Genomic DNA, 20,043 nt, shown 5'->3' on the forward strand with positions numbered 1-20,043 from the left:
CCTACCTGCTACAGGACATCTCAATGATGAGTAAACTGTATGAAGAAAAAAACCTAAAAGCTCTACAAGCAATGATTGATGAAGGATAAAGCTGACCCTCTAGTACCATGATTAGTTTAAAATTCAGTCTTTTAACTTGTTTGTTCACTGAGATTCAGTGAAATGAAAACATTCAACAGTAAAGTCTTGCCCACAAGGAATCAAAGTGAGAGTAAGCCCTGGCAGGTGGGAAGGGGAGAGGACAGAGTGCTCCGTGCAAGTTCAAGGGCAGCAGCACGAGGCAGACCTGAAAGACTGAGACCTACACAGATCACTATCTTCTGACTCAACCAATAATATGTAGCAAACTAAAGAAAAGTGTAAGCTTTTCCTTTGACCTGAGAAATCAACAGCCTTAAATCACAAAAAGTCTACTGTAACTATGGACAGGGTAGTCAAATTTATTTCAAAACCAAAGCTCTGTTGGGCTGCATCAGCTGCAGGAGAAAAAGAATACTTAGGGGCATGGTTAAATCACCAGTGTGCATAACAGTGAGGTATGCCTCAAATAAGCCTTTAAAACTTTAAAAACCAAACTATAACATACCCATGCAGTAATATTTTTTCAGTGCTACTAATTAAAAAATTAAAGCCTGCACTGGAAATTTACAATATGGCAGAATTTTGTCCTACCTTTTGACCCTCATATGTCATGTACAGATCGTACAACAGGGTCTGTGTTAAAAATCTAAACATTTCCACAAGATTTTAAACATCACTGGGAATCTGAATTTAGAGGAAACAATTGGATAAAAGTACAATGCCCGTGACAGCCAACATTATGTAACTGGGCTGTATGAGGTTGTTTAGAAGGCAAGGTTAAAAAGATAAGATGAGAGGGTTTTTAAAAATTACCCCCAAAAGTTGATATGCTGTTTTGAACATAAGTACACCAGATACTACAGCAAGGGGAAACACTGCAAAAAGGCAATCTATTTACAGAAGAGTGATTTAAAGACATGGTTTTCTTTACAAACATGTAAGAACAGGAATTGTCCACTTTTTTAAAAACTCTACAGTTCAACCCACTATTATAGTCCACTGAGCTGCCTGTATCAAAGACAGTCCCTTTCCCCTCCCCCATTTGACTCCTGAAATAAATTTCCATCATTTTTTCATCATCCATGGTCTAAGCTCTCCCGAAAAGTCTCTGGGCACAAGTCATAGGAGGAGGGCAGGTTGTGACCTGCCATGAAAACCCCGGAAAGCCCACAACCTGGCCCCACCAAGACCCTTCTCTGGCGGTTCAGTCATCACTGTCCGATAGCGTCTCGTACTGTGCGGAGAGCAGTGGGGCAGGCTCTCGCTCCCAGATCCTGTTCTGCTGGTGGGCTGCTTGGTTCACAGACGAGGGGGCGCACGCCATTGGTGTTGGTGGTGTACTGCTGAGCATCCGCATAGTCAGAGGGTTATAAGGAAACTGAGTGGAGCCTGACAAAAGAAAAATTAGGTTTTCATTGTCATGAGCAGAGTTGCTGTATCACCACCAACTTTCAGAGAATGGAGGAAGACAAAATAGTCTTGTGACACTAAGAGAAAAATGAAGCACACAGAAGGGCCAAGGTTTCACCACTTAGACAGTAGCTAGTGGTAACGCAGTGATCAGTGAGACTAGAAAGGACAGATAACATGGCAAAGCACAGAAAGTGGAAAAGGGAAAGTTGCTGAGCCCAGAAGTGAAGCTCAGGCTGGATTTTTATTTAAGTCTAGAATCTGTGTTTCCATGGAGAAGCCAAGTAGAACCACTGGATATGAAGCTTTAACTCAAAAGTTGAGTTATACCAAGAACTTCCTGACTCTTAAATGCAGGAGTGTGATTCCTGGAGGATGAGAGGACAAGCATCCAGGAATTTCAGCAGGTCAGGAGGCAGCAGGATGAATGCTGGGCGGATGTGCAAATGTACAAGATTTGGAGGAGGGACACACAAACCTAACGACAGCACTGCCACCTTCTGCCAGTTTCTAGATTGTTCCATTGCCCCCAGAAAGCCTCCTACAGCTTAAGAAACTAAAAACAGGAAACATACCATTTCATCCAGTAATTAATTTCATGAATGGTCTAATAAGCTTGCAAGCAGGCACAAAATACAAACATTTAAGTATCCTAGCGTATTGTTTTTCACTTTGTATAGATGATGGCTCCTTGAATGCGTCTTCCCACTTCTAACTTTGATTTCTTAGTATTTCTCTAAGAACCTTCTGTAAGAATGTCTATATGGGAGGCTAAAGGTAAGGGTTGCCTTGGGAGTGGCACTTTTAGAAATGAGAGGAATGGGTGAGATGTTTTCACAGCTCTTCCTTTGTTCATGGTATTCCGACCTTGCATTCTTAAAATTTTTAAGATTATAGGCATTCAATTTCTATTCTGGTAAGTGGAACCTATTAATGATATAATAATGGAAATAGAGTTTACCTGAACAAAGTTTCTGATTTTAGAATTGCTAACCAAGGCACTAATAGTAACTGCTGCAAGACTCGTTTTCTAGCTGTAAGTTCCTCACCTGTTGAAGAAGGCCTATCTTCCCAGGCCCACCCTGGCGTCTGCCTGTGGTAATCCCCTTCTGAATGGACAGAGGAGACAGAGGAAGGCCGCTCCGTGCCTAAGTAGCCTTGCCCAGGGATGGGAGACTTAGATTTCCTGCTGTTTGACTTGCTGATCAGCTTTGGTTTGCAAACTCCTCCTAAAAGTTAAATAAATTAAATTGTTAATTACTGATATATAGTAATTATGCTCTCAACTTCTAAGCCTATCAAAATGCTGATGATTATATAATGCTAAATGAGAGAAGCAGAATGGTAGTATGAAGAATCCAGAACCTAGTACCCAGTCAAGTAAAATAAGTAACATTTAAAAGAAAGCCAATTTGTAGCAACTAAACAAGGAGGTATATCCTCATGCCATAACTGTAAAAATATGTAACCAGGAAGCTACAATCTCTGAGAAGTAATTTCTTTCCTAGCGTGGGAGCACAGAAACTGCTAAGGAAATTAAACCAGTTTGACAAAAACCTTAAATCTTCACTACATCCTCCCTTGCCAATTTAGAGAGAAGCAAACAGAGGAGTCAATACTCCATTCTCAAGGAAATAATGTCAAAGAGAAAAAACTATACAACAGAAGTCCCTTGTGGTGCAACTGGACCTCAGCAGAAGCTTGGCAAGTTCTGGTGGCCCTTTCTGTTTTCCCAGGCTCTTTCGTTGGTGAACTTGGCAGAAGTTCGCACGCGAGTAGGATGCCCCTGACTGGGTTATGGAACAAAACATTAAAAAGATCTCAGAAGAGATTAGAGCCCAGGTCACTAGCAAATGTCTTCCTCAGCACCAGCAATTTTGCCCTGCCCCACACACACCCTCAGGGCACAGAAAAACAGTGGGTAGAAAGCAACCCGTACCCCTTGAACTATCTGGAAAAAGAAGAAAAGCAAGTCTCATGACAGTAAGGAAGAGAATAAAACAAGAAAAGGTGCTTCATAAACTAAAGAAAAACTTCAAAATACACAAAGCCAATTTACATATGAGGCTCAAAGAATAGATAACCGGAAAGATAGAGGTGAAAAGGCTGAGGAAACAAAACAGAGCAAGAATCAGACCAGACGTGATGGAAAAGGACTATTAGTACAAAGGAAAATGTGAGGTACAATAAAATCAACAGAAAGACTTCCAGATGACTGACAGAAGGTAACAGATACGGAGGACAAAGACTAGCTAACAAAGATACAACTGTGTTTCAGAAATGGAGAGCCCAACAACAGAAACAGAAAGTACCTAAGAGGAGCACTTAACAGTGGATGGTTACCTGTGTGCAAAAATCAAGCTGCAGAGGGAGGCACCCTTCTGTGATAAGGAAAATCTGATATAGAATGATGAACACTAACACATCCTAATGGTTACTTATTGAATTTAAAAAATGGATTCTTAAGGCATATAAATTGTTACCCACCAAAAGGGTAAGAACATGCGGCCATGTTTCTTGTACAACAGTGAATTTCCAGGAAAAAAAAAGTAACAGTGTCTACAGGATGTCTTGAGAAATGTGTCAAGAATAGATTATTCAACCAGGATAACTATAATTGCACAACAGTCACCAGTAATACAGCCTCAAAATATACACACACAGTTAAAACCAATAAAAATCAGAAGGTAAAAAAGCAGAAAGGGGAGGACAATGTTCATCTTTCAGAGCAGGAAGTGACTCTATGTTGTACTAGAGCTAATATATGTATGTTAAAATTAAAACCTCTAATTTCTTTTTCTTAACCTTGGTGAGCTCTTTTGCTTAATAATAAGGGAAAAGAAACCAAAGTAAACCTGAATTAATGCTGACCTTCAGGTACATTTTTAAGCAAAAGAGATACTAGTTCTCAAGAGAAGCAAAAAGATACATGTGCTTGTTTTTAACAGGATGTAAAAAATCATCTCATTTTACTTGTTCGTTATGCTTCAGAAGATTAGAGACTATTGAGAAATAGGCTTGGGGTTGACTAATGATTGTGCATTGAGTCCCCTATACAGAATTTTATTGTTGTTAACAACCATTTGATCAATAAATATGAGAGATGCCCTCTCAAAAAAATGATCTCATTTTATGATCTATTTGCCCTTTAAAATGTGTCTGTACATGTCTAGAATGATGTTTATCAAACTAGCACAAGCTTTATAACTTAAAATTCTTTTATCCTGAGCCTTTCATTTTTGTTACAAGACTAAGTCACTTGTTCAACAGTAAAATATGAAATTTCACTTGCATTTCAATTACAATATATGCATACAGGCGAGGATGAAATGCAAACAAATTGATATGCTGGAGGGTGACATTCTGGGTAAAAACTTTCATCCTTTTAAAATTTCTGTTCATGTTACTAAAATGTCTGAATAAGTTAAAAAAAATTTTTAACTAAAATCCTTAGAGGTGATGCTGAGCCAATAATGAAATCTCTTAGTGATTCAGTAGAACTCGGGGAATAAACTGACTTTTTCTCAGGAAAAGCAGCTCAAGGCACAAAAAGGAAAGCTACCTGAATGAGGTGATGGGTCCCCTTCCTCTCTCCGTGTCTCAGCACTGGTCACAACTGAGGTACTGGCCCCACCGGGCACTATACCCACAGGCTGGGACATAACAATTCCATGATCCTCCACCTTGTCATCAAAGCTTCCCATGAGAGCCTTCCTGATAATGTCTTCTAGACCGAGGTTACTGGCAGGGTCAGCAAATGAATGACCTCTAGAGCTCACTGAGCCTGAAAGAGACAACCGCAACATTAGTGATTTTTGAAATCAGCCAGGTCAGGAAACAGAAATGAACAGCCTACATACAGCTCTTCAGCCCAGTGGACACACACGGCAAGTTGCCTAAAACGTCACTGAGGAGCTGTCTGAACCCACCGGTAGCACACAGTGTGTCTTCCTTTGCTGCATGAACCAATCACTCATGGGGTTAAAGTCACTCAACCGCTTTCTTCTTTTTAGCCCCCTTGTTTCTATACTGTCCTTAATAGTTTTGATTTTCTTTGTTCATTTATCTTTTCAACAAGTATTTACTGAATCTAATTCCCTTTTTATTGCTATTAACTATGTCCTCCCTGACTAAATTGGGAGCTTTTATTCATTTTTGCATAGTAGAGCAGAACCATGGTGTGCAGAGGGTACTCAATATGTACTTGGGCTGGCTGCTACCATACCGATTTCATGTGGCAAATAATGTGTTTTGAATCTTACCTGAGGTAGTGACTGCTGGCAGATTAAAGATCTCAGTTCCTGGCTGAGCAGCTGCTATATTTAAACAAATATTCAAATTAACTGAGATATGATAATTGTGTATAACCAAAGAGGTAAAGTCTCAAAATCCTACAGTAAGATTAACCTCTTTATTTTCCATGTTCTCAACCTTTTCACCCATTAAATGATCATAAAATAAAATACTCTTTTAAAAAAAGTGAAACCAGGAAATAAAAAAACAGGTGAGGTAGGACAATCAGAATGGAAGTACTCTACCCCAGAGGAGAGAAAGGAACTGCACTGCTGGCGAAAACACAAATAGGAAAAAGCTGCTCTCAGAGCAGGAATCCAGGCTTACTAGGGAAGAAACCTGGGACTCTGCATGTATCAGCAGGCGTGGGGCAGCTGAGATTCGATCCATGGGGAAGACACCTCACTGACAAGTATGAGAAAGACCCTATGCTTCCCACCAGGGTTAACTGAAAATGCTTCCTACATTCCCAGGATAAGACCAAGGTTCTGCCTGTTGGTTCTTTTCATTCCTGCTGACTGTGCAGCAATTTGCAGTTTGAATGACAACAGCTGGGACAACCTGGGAACAACCTGATGCTGAAAACTTGAAAGAGTATCAGAAGTAAGGAGGTGGCTAAAACAGATGACGTCCCAGAGACACATGTGGAGTTGCTGACGAGAGTATAGGAGGACAGGCTCTGACCTATCTGTGGGTGGGAAGTCCGTGTGCCTAGACACTAACTCCCCTGATCAGGAAAACCTTAAACTGGCAAGAGGAGGAGAAAAATCCTGGAAGAACTAAAAAAAATGACTACAGATGAAAAAGTCTCCTTATGGCTCAATTCATTTATGGCAAAGAAACTGAACCTGTAATAATACAAAGCAATATACAGCCTTACAGTTATCACAAAAAAATAGGATTCATTCTATTTTATAAATATTCATATTTTACAAATACCTATTCATCAATTATTTGGGTGAATCATAGTAAAAATCACCTTCCTAGTGAGGTGAAGGCAATTTCATGCAGTTCAATCAATTGAAAACACTAAGATACTGTACTTAAAATGCACTCCTTCCTCTGCCTGAAGTTTACAGCTCAGTGTGGTGCTTCTGAGGCCATCAAATCAGAATCACCAGGGTAGCTTAGTAAATGTGCCCATTTCCTAGATTCTGGGGACCCTGTAATTTACATATTTAACAAGCACTCCAGCTGACTGTGATGAATACCAAAGCTTGAGGACCCCTGATTTAAAACAGATGGCAAACTTACAAGAAAACATGGCAGTTACTCAGAAATGAGGGGAATGGAAGATGGACATTTGAAACTGGGAGGCGGACTTTTGATGGCCTCCATTAGAAGGTGAGGGGAAGGAAGACCTGCCAAGTCAGTGATGAGTGGAGCCGCCAATGGTAAGCGTGGTAGGGATGGAGAAGGAACAGATTTCTCTGAAGGGAGAGGCAGAATGTGAACTCAGTTGTAGACATTTAAGGAGCCAAAATATTCAGGAAGAAATGAAATCTGCAACATTAGGACAACTTAGTAGAAAAAGTTACTCCAGGTATGTTTGGGAGTTTCAGCACACAGTTCAAAGCCCTGAGTGGATGAGATGACTCAGATTATAGTATAAGAGAAACCTGGGAAAACCAACAGTCAAGGACCAGCAGAACAAGACAGCTTCCAGGAGACATAAGAAATGGCCAAAGAAACAGAGAAAAAAAATTGGAGAAAGCAGCACCTGAAAGCCAAGAGAAGAGAATACTTGTGGAAGAGGGAAGTGAAACGGTTCACTTTGTCAATGGCTGCAAAGAGACTGAATAAAGTAAGCTTTAAAGCTTTAAGGTTTTTGAAGAAAGTAACTGCTATCCTCAGTAGGAACCCTGAAATGAGAGATTCTGAGTTGAAATGAAGCTATCTTGGCTGCTGATGGCTTTGATTTCTCAGTTCTACTTGCCAGTGAGGACTGAGGGTGCCCTGGGGTCCCAGCAGCGCAGGTCCCTACTTAGCACAATTCCTTAGTCATTCCATTCCACAATCAAAAAGCTCTTGCAATAACAAAGCTCCCAGATTAAAGCAATTTTGTTAGTATTTACCTTCAGACATTAATACATTATTACTTCTGCTAAAGTTAGGTACTTATTTCATTACAAATTTCAGAATACAGACCATCTGTCATTCTAAGCATCCAACACTGTGTCCTGCTCAACAGCTGACTGTTGAATTAATGAATGAAAGCCACTGTCTAATGACAATGGAAAACACTGGATGGGAGAAAAAAAGTACAAAGTAGGCTTCTTCAATTCCTATATGACATTTTCCTGACAGGAAGAATTTCTTCCCCAGTAACATCCTCCCTAACAAAGGCGACGGAGGATGAGCACAAACCACACAAAGCTGAAACAGTTCCTGGCTGGCTGAACTAAAATTTGTCTCTCCACGCTCTCTGACAGATTCAGAAAGACACTGAAAACAAGAGCACAACATTTTTGTTGGTGACATTCGAGGAGCCTACAGATGAAACCATTTAAGACTGAAGAAAAAAATGTAATGATAATACCAAAAAAAAAGAGGAAAGGATATCTGTAAGCCTGATAGCAATTCTGGTCAACATTTAAAATTATTATTATTTTTTAGGCGACTTGTTGCCACTCCAGAGAATGTAGTAATAAAAGCTAGGGTAATTCACAAACAGTGACAAAGGACTCATCCTTTTTCCTCTTTGACCTTCAACCTTTATTAATCACAAGTGTCTAAGATCCAGACACACATCCACCTTGCAGTTTATAGTTCATAGCCCACAATTTCCTTCCTTTTGACAGCCAAGAGACTAGCAGATTATAGATCACACAAACAGGGCAGATTATGGTCTACCAAGATTTCTGCAGAGCGTTCAACAAGTCTATTACTACACATGCTAGAGAAAGATGATGTAAGTTAAGACTGGAGACAGTTGTCTTGCCACACTGGCGACAATGGAGTGTGAGTTAGCTTCTGATTACACACACATGTCAACCCAAAGGAAGGTGCCACAGAGCTTTATCCTACTGAGTATTTACCAGCGATCTGGGTAATGATGCTGCGAGTACAGAACTGTTAGAAGCCAGGCACTACAGCATTAGAAGCAGACTGGATTTGCAGTTTGGACCACACTCCCCTTACTAGATAGATGACCTGCACCAGCGACTGTAGCTCTCTGCTCTGTTTCCTCATTGACAAAATGTAGATGATTAACATGTAGGGGTAAGGTTGCTGTGGAGTTTATATACATGCAGGCTTGGGACAGTGCCCAGAGCACAGGAGTACAGAGCTCCCGCCAGTACTACTGATATTACAAGCATCTTTGGATGGAGGTTTATCAGGTTTGTAGATCAATGCTCAACGACTGGACTGAGAGCCAGAGAGACACTGGCAGGGCAGGAAAACCAGCTGAATGGCAAAAGCACAGATTACCTTTGTCCTACACTTGGAGTATATCTGCAAAAGTACAGCAAGGGAAAGGCGTGGGTCAAGAGCACATCAAGAGAGATGCGGGATTTATACTAAGTGCACTTTAAGTCAACAGTGTACAGCTTGCCAAAACCCCAATACAATCTTATACTCTCCTAATAATGATGAATTTGGGACAGATTATACCACACTACTCAGAACCTACTGAAAGGCTTAGCTAAGTAAAATGTTTTTAGTGGAAAGCAACTGAACCAGGCCATGTGATGAACAAATTATGAAACTGGGGATGTTTGTAGAGAAAAGATTTGAAGGACATGACCTGTCTTTGGGTAGTGAAGAGAGATGGCCCAAATGGATAAAGTAAGACCAGTTGGTAAAACACTATGGACAGCTAATGCAGCCCCACCGAAGACTATTCCTACACCTGGCACTTGTTCAAAGAAAAAATGGACAGCTTCAGAAGTATCAACGTCTTGCTCCCTCATAGGAAATCTTCATGTACTGGCAGACATTTGAGAAGGTATTTTAAGATCTGATGTGGTTGGACAGATGCCTATACAAGCCTTCAAACTCAAGGATTACACGAGAGGCAACACTGGAGATATTGTTAATGCATGTTTTATTTGCAGTTCACAAAAGAAATCCCACTTACCCATATCAGAGTCACCTCCACCAGAGGAGTTCAACTTACGAAAAATCTCCTGCTTCTTTGATTTAACCATGGGTGACGTGTTTTCAAGCTTGGTGAAGAATGAAGGCAAGTAGCTTATACTCCCTGGTGAGCGGGAATCATTCCTGTTAGAAACACAGTTACATGTTACTGCTAACCTTGGGGACATGCCCATCGATGAATAGTAAGTTGTAGAGTATTTGGGAGAACTACCCCCTCCCCATCTTGTGTGTGTTGTTACAATCCTAAGAAGCAATGTATGACCATAAGCCAGTCAGTCTATCATATTTGAGGACACAAATACTTCAGCACCAAAGATGAATTCATAAAATTAGGACTAGAATGGAGATAATCTAGAGCAGAGATTGTTAACAGAATCAATAAGCAGCAAACTGATACTAACAGGAAAACTTAGAAACAAGTTTATCATAATGCTGTCTGCTTAACAGCACACTGATAGATTTATGGTTACTGTGTAAATTCAGAACCATTTTACTAGCAGAATTACTTAAGTACAATAAACTTATATATAACTTTTAAGTATAGTAAACTTAATAGCACACCTACCTATATAACAGCAAGAACTTAAATCTAAGCAACCAACAACTGAACTTGAACAGAATAGCTACAAAGTAGAAATAGAACTGCCTTTTCAAATCACTTCCAGCCTCCTACCAGATGAGCTGAGTTTCATGTAACTCATCACTATTTCATCAGTAGGCTCCTTTACTAACCCGTTTTTAAAAACCAAGTTTCCTCTTAACAGCTTAAGAACACCAGGGTTCTAGCTAGAGCTGCAGATGATACAGAACATATGGAAGATTGTTGATAACCTAGTGTGGTCATGTGGATTCATTCCTTCAAACATAAGAACACCTGCTATATGCTAAGAAAGACTAAGAAGGTGAAAGAAAAATGAGTTAAGACGTGGTCTCTGTCTTTGAAAGACTCACAAACTTAGGAGAAAATATGTTAATGGATAAATTTAACATCCTTCCCTTTCCAAAAATGGATTTTCTCCCTCATTTCACTGGAAGGTACCAACATCTACTGGTTGCCTATGAAGATATACAATAAATACGTAACAACACATTGTAAGAAATGCACCAACAGTTTGAAGCGACACAGATCTTGGTTTAGAGCTGGACTCTCCCTCACTTTATCTGACCTTAGGCAAATCATGTATTCACCTCTTAGAGCACCACGGGAGTGTGATCCACACCAAGAAAATAGCATGAGTATGGACTGAAAGAAATTCAGGGACTAATAAGCAACTTGATAATGGAAGAGGAAGTGTAAGGGTGAAGTGGCAGGAAATGACAAGAACAGCATGAACCTGATGTAAAGGAACACAAATCCAAGCTAATGACTTAGTGTGTGTTTTAGACACATCTGTGTTTTAGACACATCACTCTGTTGGAAATGGACCACTAGGGGCCAAATCAAATCCAGGAATCTAATCCAAACAAGAACTGTAAAAATCTAATGATTCACAGAGTTGGGTTAGAGTTATAAATAGGTAAGAAAAAATATGGCAAGTAGTTCAGCACAGGTGCTCAGCGCTAATTCCCTACCATGTACAGTCCAGAATACCTGGTACAGACAGAGCACTCATACAGTGGCTAAATCAGGGGATGACCACACAGACAAAAAGGGTTTCTATAAAAAGGTCTAGAGGGACTTAATTTCAAAAATAATGAGCAATGTTTTTCTATAACCTATTTAAATGGTACAAGTTTTTCATTAAAATCTATTAGCATTAGATCACTAGGAAGACAGACTAAATGAGATTCTGAGAGTCCTATCGTGACATAACCTGAAAGACAAAAAAGGCACTGACTTAGGGAAAACAGGCAGGCACAGTCCCCCCGCAGGTGCTTGGCCAGGAAGCGCACCTCCTCCTCACCTCTGCTCTGCAGGCTCCGCTCCTCTCTGAGACAGAAGCAGCATGCTGTCCTGCTTTTCATGCACAACTGGAAGCTGGGGTGGGGAGATGGGCTCATAGGGCTCTGAAGAGACATGACTCCTCTCTGGGGACTTTCCAGGCCTAATACTGTAACATATAAAGTATTAGATTGTGATCCTAGGGCTCACCTTTGGCTCCCCCTAGACAGAAACTGGTTAACTCAAGAGAAGGAACAAAAGTGGTCAGTTTATGTCAGAGAAAAGTTGCCTCAGGTGTTTACTCTACCTACTATCAAAAGTCTGTTACTGTTGCTTTTACTGCCCATGCCCAGCAGATCTGGAGTCACATCTGGTGACTCAAGACAGGCTCTAGTTATACCATTTTAAGGCTGAGTTCTCTTTGGTTTAATGTTCTTCCTCTGGATTTCATGTTGGTATGGATAATGTGCAATGCACTATTTACACCAACTACAGTTTTTGTCTTAGTGATTATACATGTAAGAGAGTCACCTGAGACCTTTAATATGTACTTTTATTACTATATAGTTAAATATAATTATACACACACACATATATGCATGTAACTTATCATCTGCTCTCCTATCAATCCCATCCAGGTCTTGGGGGTGGGCATTTATTACAAATTTTCTTGTAGCTTTTTGTTGGTTACCTCTCAAACTCTACATAATCTTACACCTTCCTTGATTTATCAAACTTGAAACACTCAACTCCCTTCCATGAAAGACGAACTTGACTACTTCTCTATGTTGTTGCCCATTTTAATTTCACCTTTAGTTTGTCTAAGTTTACACGCATATTCAGCCATTTTTACATGATTTATAGCTTTCACATCCTGTTCTAGAATGCCAGAATAACTCCTCTGTTTTACTTCCAGATTGAGAAATCAATTAATGGATTATGTGAACATTCTAAATTATAAAACCACTTAATTTAACTAAAACCAATGAAAGAAATGTGACATTCTTCATTCAAATGTATAGATGTAATGTAGAAACTATAAGTGAAGAAATCGAATGGATTTTGTATTCATAAATGCCATCCATTGCTCAGTATCTGCCACACAGTATGCTGCATCAGGAAGGGACCATCACTCTGCTAAACAGCTGATTATCTTGGTAATTGAATTTCTTTTCCTTTTTTGGTTAAAAAATGTGTTTTCATCTTCACATCATCCAGCTTCTTGAAATGATAAAGTCTGAGATTTGCTTCAAAATAATGCAGTTTGAGGGCAGGATAAAAATGAAACACAACTGTCCCTCTGCTGACAATTACTGAAGCTGGGCAATAGATACACAGAGGCATTTTACACTGTTCTTTTCTATTCCATACACGTTGGAAAAATTCCACAATAAAGTTTTTTTTAATGAAGACCATTCAGCTCTGGTATGTTTTTCCTACTTCTTTACATTCTTTGCTAACTGAGAGGTTGGCAAGCAAGCCGCAGAACCACCTTGGTTATGCATTTCCCTTTCTCAGGCTCTGTATGGCTTCCACTACTTTAGTTCATCCATCTGCTATGTGTTTCCCAGATGCCTGCCAGAACCTCTGACCTGCTGACATCCCCCAGTCTTGTTCCCAGCATTTTTATGGATTTTATGAATGTTTGTGCTGCTTTACTACAGTTTAACATGAGATGATGCCTCGTCTGCCACCGTGAACCAAAACCCCTGCCTCCATGTTTAAAAAACCCATATGCAGAACACTGGGCCGGCAGTTACCCTCTACCTGCTGGCCCTGCCACATAAAATGTGTTTCTTCCCATAGTGCCAGTAATGATTTAACATCTTCCTCAACATCTATTGCTGCTGACCCAACAGAAGCCATTGAGAGAAAAACATCTTTATGATTCTGAAGGACCAAAGTGTTCCTACATTATATCAAACTACACATTCTTCTTGACTGTTTTTACAAACCCAGCAACAATACAGCAATCAACCTTTGAATACACATTAAAGAGATGTATTTCCAACTGCCCAGAGAGTAGACATTCCAAGAAGAATATAGGAATGCACGTGAATACTTTTAGGTGTGAGAGATGAATCCCCTATCCTGCAGATATACTCAAACTGTTGTACTCTTGGGAAATTCACATATGGTTTGAAATAAAGACCATACCTTCCCCTGGATTTGTCCACAAGATTTTCTGGAGAGACCCTTGAACCTGGTCTTTGATGGTGGACAGACTGCGACTGGGATTCTGGGCTGTAACGACTTGAAGTTTTAGTCCTCACAGGTGTAGGCACCAAAGCCGATGGTGAATTTTGGAATGTAGAGGTGGGAGGCTGCTGGGGAGGCTGTGAGGAGACTTGATTTCTAGCAAAATCCTGTGTGATAATTTGCTGTGAATGAGAAAAGGAGGAACTGGTTAAATTCACTGAGTACTTGCAAAAAAATGTAGTATAAAAAATCTAGACATCTTTCTTTTGAGTCTCTCTAGGTATGAAATGTACCTTCTACATGATCAAAAAAAGAAAAATTAATTAATAAGAATAATGAAGAACTTACACAAATGTGGTCAGCAAGTGTGATTAGTCGATGGGTCCTGGGCACGTGCCCCACTGTGTCGGCCTGTGAAGAGGGGGGCGGCTGCTGCTGTGGAGATGGAGATTCCTGCTGGGGTCGGTAGTGGTGCACTGGTCCTTCATATTGCCTGGCAGCCTCATCTGACAGAGCACAAACGGATGTCTCACCCCAGGCCCTGCCTTTCACCATTACCCAAGGTGAAATACCACTCAGGAGGAGCACGTGGAAGGAATGCGGCACATGTCTTTACTCAGAGGTCATACTTAATTTAAGAAAAAACATTCACTGACAGATCAGAGGACTACTAGTACACAATAAAATGTGAAAGCCTAGGTGGAAAAATAAATTAGTATCAACTATTTTATATATCCTTAAAATATAATAGAGTTCAGTAATACTTAAAATTGTTTTTCATTAGTGCAGCTTTAAATGTTTCTAAAGTAGACTCAGATTAAGATTACTCTGAAACAAAACTAACAGGTTATTTCTTAATGCTCTAAAAGCAAATAATAAGTGCAAACATGAAAAGATGCAAACTAGTGGCTCGAAAGGACATACTTTCTGCTTGATTTGCCTTGACAACCTCCGGCTGGTAGGCAGGCATTTTCTCCTGGGGTGGTGCAGGTGAGCTGGCAGGGCTTATCACCTCAATAGCATCGTTAGGTGTTTCATACCGGTGAGAAGATACTTTAAGAAAAGAATAGAGTCCTATTTTAAAGCTAATCCTATGAAAAGTTTCAGAAGCCCAAGTTTGTCAAACCCATTTATATGTTTTCCTTTTTTATCCTCAGAATATTCAATGATACACAGTAACAAGCTCAATGGACTGGTATCAAAGGACCACAAGTGCTTCCCTGGTGGTCCTAATATCAGCAGAGTACAAACTTTTCTCAAGTTTTGTGGGCTCTGAGACCCTTAGGTGAGGCACAAGAGAGAACAGACTGGTGACATTCTCCTGGGAGCTGGAAAACAATCACCAGGAAATATTCATCAGAGGAGAGAAAACAAACGAGAAAGAAGGTCTTGACTATTCACTGTTCCCAATAATTTCAATTCTGTGGGACAGTCAGCACTTAGAAAAACTTTGACGTTACAAAGGCTTCGTTAGCCCAATGATTTTAAAGCTATAGATTAAGTAACATTATACAATGATTTTCTTAAATCACTGGAGTACTGCTGACAAAAACCACTCCAAATAATTTTTTAGCACCGTGTTACACTGTAAAAATAAACAGAAATGGCAGGGAATGTCAAGAGAAGCAAATTCACTCGGCTGGCAGAAAGGGAGGATGCCCACATCAGGAAGGTCCAGGCAGCTTCTCACAGTCCTGCCTTGGGCTCATAGCTGTGAATGGGGGAGAAACAGATCTAACCTCCCACACAGGCACTTTCTGACTTTAGAGTGCTTTTTGCATCTACAGACTCCCCCAAAGTATCAGAAAACTGTCAGAGGCCCAAAGGGTCAGTGACCCTGGACTGGATCAGCAGGTGTCAGGGATGCTGGACATGAGTTTGGGTGCAGAAGGTGGGAGTGAACCCCAAACTAGGCCCCCCACCCTCTGGTACTCAGCTGAACAGCTCTTTCCTCCTACCAGGTCATGGGAGTTGCATTGTCTGGGTTCCAGTATACTCAGATGAACATAAGCCCAACACCTGAGATGGAAATCATCTTCAGGGAACTAAATTAATATCGCTCTATTTAAAGCAATTTACTTCATGCTTTTGTATCCACTGGTACTCATCACTGTTTATGTACCCAGCATCCTTAGTCTGCTTAACACAACCAATATACAGCCCCTAGAAAGCCTGATGCCTGTGTTCACTTGCTGTGAAGCCTGGAGGGTGGTGAGGTGAAGGAGCTGTACTTCACAACTTTAGGGGGAGGGAGGCTCTGAAGAGAAAAACTGTAAATAGCCTGGGGGCTTCATACAAGTAATTTACCCAGAGGAAAAAAAGATAACCATACTCAGAAACAAGAACATTCAGAAAAGAAGCCAGATTTTCTACTTTAAGACCTTCTTAAAGTCAAACTCCTAAGAATAAGGTTTTGGTTTGTGATGCAAACTGTAGAGAGGTGATACACATAAACCCAGGCTAAAGAAGTCTTTCATCTACACAACAAACTACCAAGCTACCCCCTTCTCTACCAAAACCTTGGTAATGTGGTAGATATTTACCCGAATTATGATTTTGCATGGAGGTAAAAAGAATTGCACATTGCATGCTGGTGCACAAGGAATCATTTTTTTCATTATCTCCAACTCTACTCAATTTCATTCAAGGAAACAAGAGAGAGATAACCATGTATGGTTAAATTACTTCCATGTATTTGCAGATGCTTGTTTATATACCTGTGCATTCCTTCAGGAATTCTACACCAGATTTAGGCAACAGTTTAAAAAATAAACTTAAAAGTAACTTTTCTAGCATTTTATAGATTTATAAATTCTTACAGACTTACACAGTAGATGTCAAAGTTCTATCCAAATTTGATCAAACTCCATTTTGCAAAACAGGTACAATATAAATACCAAGATCTCACTTTTTAAAAATCTGAATCTAAGAAAATGGATAGAAGTGGGTGTCAGCCTAAATACTGAACCACCTTTCAGAAAACACTTCTTGAGAAATTAGGCCTCAGTAGCACAGGGTTTCATGATCCATCTGACTTTTCAGATGTCTGCAAATGTTAGTTAAGTTTTGCCCCTATCTATCTACTTTCCAACTTTAACTCTATAAAGGGCATAGTTTCCTCAAGGAAAATACTTGATATACTTAAGAAGCTCTGATATTAAATAAGACTAGAAGAGACATTTTTGCACTACTGACCCACAAAACCTTTCTATTACATTTACAGTCAAGATTAGGATTTTCTTTATATCATATTGTTCTGATTTACCTAAAGAATAAAGTAATTCTTTACTCAGATATCACATTGCAAAACTCAGATTGAGATACATACAGCTACTAGAAGAGTCTGAACTTTGAGAGCCACGTTCCCTTGCATCCTTGTCCGAGGCAATTTGCCGGGTGATGATCACGTCTATGAAGTTAGCTGCAGTAATGGTAGTCTTCCCTCGGGTCCTTAGCTCTTCCTCATATCTGGATTTTGGAGGAGGCCCTTTATCTTTCCCAGCCTCAGAATAAACTACTGAAGAATGAGGCTGGGGCTTGCCACTTGGAAAGGCTGAAGAAGTGTACAGACACTGAACAGATCTCTTCTCCACCTCCAGGGTTTTCTGCTCTAGCTGCTGCTGTTCACTAACTGCTGCTGACCTGCTTCTCAAATTTTCTTCTAACCTGGCAGCTTCATGCTTACTCTCTTTTGTTTTGGAAACATCCATCTGGGGGGCAGAAGCTGCGGCGTCCACCAGAGCAGCCAGGGCATCTGCAGCCGTGTTGTAACGGGATGCTGGCAGGCCTTGGCTTATTGAAGGGCCCCCAGCAGGCAGTGGCCTGCAAATAAAACCAAACCACAGCTCTGTGAAGGGAGACTTGACTGGAGGGTGTGGCAGGGAGATAAAAGGACAAACTGCAACAACAAAAAAATGTTGAACACGTAGAAAATTAAAATACTTGAACTCTGGCAGTCACAAATTAAAATATGTATGGAAGAGACTGGTAATTCTTTTTGTCAAAATGTAAGTACAAAGGAGACTTACATGATTCGCAGCTGAGCACTTGGATCCAGTGGTGTGATTACACTGGTTCCATTAGTTCCCTGGAAAACACTGGGTCTTTGCTGCAACATGGTCTCCTGAGCTCTTACTGAAGGGGATGGGGAACGAACATACCCATGACTGCCAGGCCGGCCAGGCTGTTCTGAGCCTGCAGGGGCCAAAAAAAAAAAGACAAGACACATGATAAGGATGAAGCTAGAGATAACACATTAAGATATTTCCTAATATTCTTCAATAGAAGACAGGAAAATGAAGAAACTTGCTATCTCACTTTCTGGCCTCTCTAGAAATATGTTCTAGAAGAGCTTCTCAATAAAGATGCAATAAAACCACCCTAATAATTTGAAACAAAAACATTAGCTATCATTTACTGTCATTTCCATTTTTGTGACAAGTTTCTTTATTGATTCCAGAGAGAAACAAAAATAACATCAACAATGAAGAACTAGTACAAATCGGATAGGTTCATCTCTGATTCTTCCCCAAACTTTGGTGTGATTATCATTTCCAAAATCAAATTCTGTACAACTAAGAGAGTATACAATGAAAACAATGTCCTGCTGCCACCCCAGGTTTGAGGCTGGTTATGTAGCCACAGCTCCTCCTGCTCCAGGCCTTACTGCCTTTGCCAGGGGACTGCTGCTCTCGGCAAGCTCTCTTTTGACATGAAATCATTCATGCTACCTCCCCAAAGTCTCAGCTGCACTAACTATACTTCTTCAGCATTTGAGACATTTTTGTTCACTTAACCTTAGGTTCTCCCATAACAAAGCCATAACTTAGACACAAACTTGGTCAAAACTGCATCACGCAGAGAAATCTCAAATTCTCAAAGCCCCTCTCTAATTACCTTCTATTCCTCTTGTTCTATGTCATTTCTAACATATTCTTTCCCTCATAAGAACAGCAGTTTTAGCCTATACCCCTATTCTCACAGCAGGGACCACCTAAGTAGGACAGCCGTCTCAGCAATTTTCTCCCTGCTGGCCAAATATCAGCTGTTGTATTTCCATAGGGTATATTCCTAGAAGTGGACTTGCTATTTAAATTTTTGTTATCTCCAAAATGATATAAATTTACACTGCCACTGACAATGTATAAGTCTGTGTTTCTTCAGACACTCTGACACAGAATATTTACCAAACTTTCTTATTGAGAAAAATGGTATTTAATTGTCTTGAATCTGCATTTAATCATCAGTGGGATCACAAGCATTTTTAAAATATAGGAACTTTATCAAAGTTACATACCACTTATGCTCAGCTTTCTTTAATTAAATCAATTTCCATGTTTTTATGCGATCAGTAATCAATTAATTGCATGTAATCAACACCACAGTGCTACTTCACAATTCATTAGAGCACTTCCTTTGGTCAGACACTTAATGATTTTTTATTACACACAAACAACAGGTTACATATAATTATCTTTAGGCTTTGCAACCATTGATTGTTCAAGATAAACCCTCAAATACCATGACCAGCTTCTTTGGTTGTTCCTCCAGCCCTGCGCACTTCAGTTCCACACCGACCTCTCTGTGATCATGTCTCTGATGCCCTTTGCCTCTACCTGTAATGTTCCTCTCAGTAACACCTAAGGATTGATCTGTTCCTCTCTTCACAAATCTCATTCAAGCTGGAATTTTAACTCTTGCAGATGACTCCTCTAAGTCACGATCTATCTCCGAGCTATCTTTTCTCCTAAGTGCCATATCTGTGCATCTCACAATACAGATAGGGTGAAGAGTTTGATTTCACTGACAAAAACAGTATAAAAAGACAAAATATAAACCATGGAGAACAACAAATGTCTCAAAGACACATCAGATAAGTAAGTCCAAAATAAAAATCACTGCCTCTCTACTTTCACGAATCCTGCAGGATCTAAAGTACAGATCAATCTTGTTTCTCATCTCTCCTTTACTCCCCATATCTAGTTACTGCTAAGTCCTTTAATTACCTTAACAACACTCTTCCAGGCAGTTCCTTCCTCGCCATTCCCAGTGTCAACACATCTCTGCTGTGACTAGCA

The 20,043-nt window shown here is 40.1% G+C and overlaps 1 protein-coding gene across 14 annotated transcripts in view; it reads right to left on the reverse strand.

Moving 5' to 3' along the window:
- Positions 1–419: 419 nt before the first annotated feature.
- NCOR1 (nuclear receptor corepressor 1) overlaps positions 420–20,043 on the reverse strand; it is a 185,883-nt gene continuing 166,259 nt past the window's right edge. For 10 of the 14 annotated variants that reach the window (XM_037013076.2, XM_037013058.2, XM_037013094.2 and 7 more), the window contains 11 exons: positions 17,995–18,160; positions 17,295–17,788; positions 14,891–15,019; positions 14,315–14,472; positions 13,925–14,148; positions 11,790–11,936; positions 9,866–10,008; positions 5,754–5,807; positions 5,054–5,275; positions 2,541–2,720; positions 420–1,470 (listed from right to left, as the gene is read on the reverse strand). In XM_037013076.2, coding sequence (XP_036868971.2) covers positions 1,286–1,470; positions 2,541–2,720; positions 5,054–5,275; positions 5,754–5,807; positions 9,866–10,008; positions 11,790–11,936; positions 13,925–14,148; positions 14,315–14,472; positions 14,891–15,019; positions 17,295–17,788; positions 17,995–18,160 — 2,102 coding nt within the window. In that variant the 3' untranslated portion in view covers positions 420–1,285. The remainder of the gene's footprint in view (positions 1,471–2,540; positions 2,721–5,053; positions 5,276–5,753; positions 5,808–9,865; positions 10,009–11,789; positions 11,937–13,924; positions 14,149–14,314; positions 14,473–14,890; positions 15,020–17,294; positions 17,789–17,994; positions 18,161–20,043) is intronic. The other 4 variants (XM_037013103.2, XM_017671385.3, XM_037013084.2 and 1 more) reach the window with 3 other exon arrangements.

This window comes from Manis javanica, chromosome 4 (genome assembly GCF_040802235.1).
Source record: "Manis javanica isolate MJ-LG chromosome 4, MJ_LKY, whole genome shotgun sequence".
NCBI classification, from domain to species: Eukaryota; Metazoa; Chordata; class Mammalia; order Pholidota; family Manidae; genus Manis; species Manis javanica.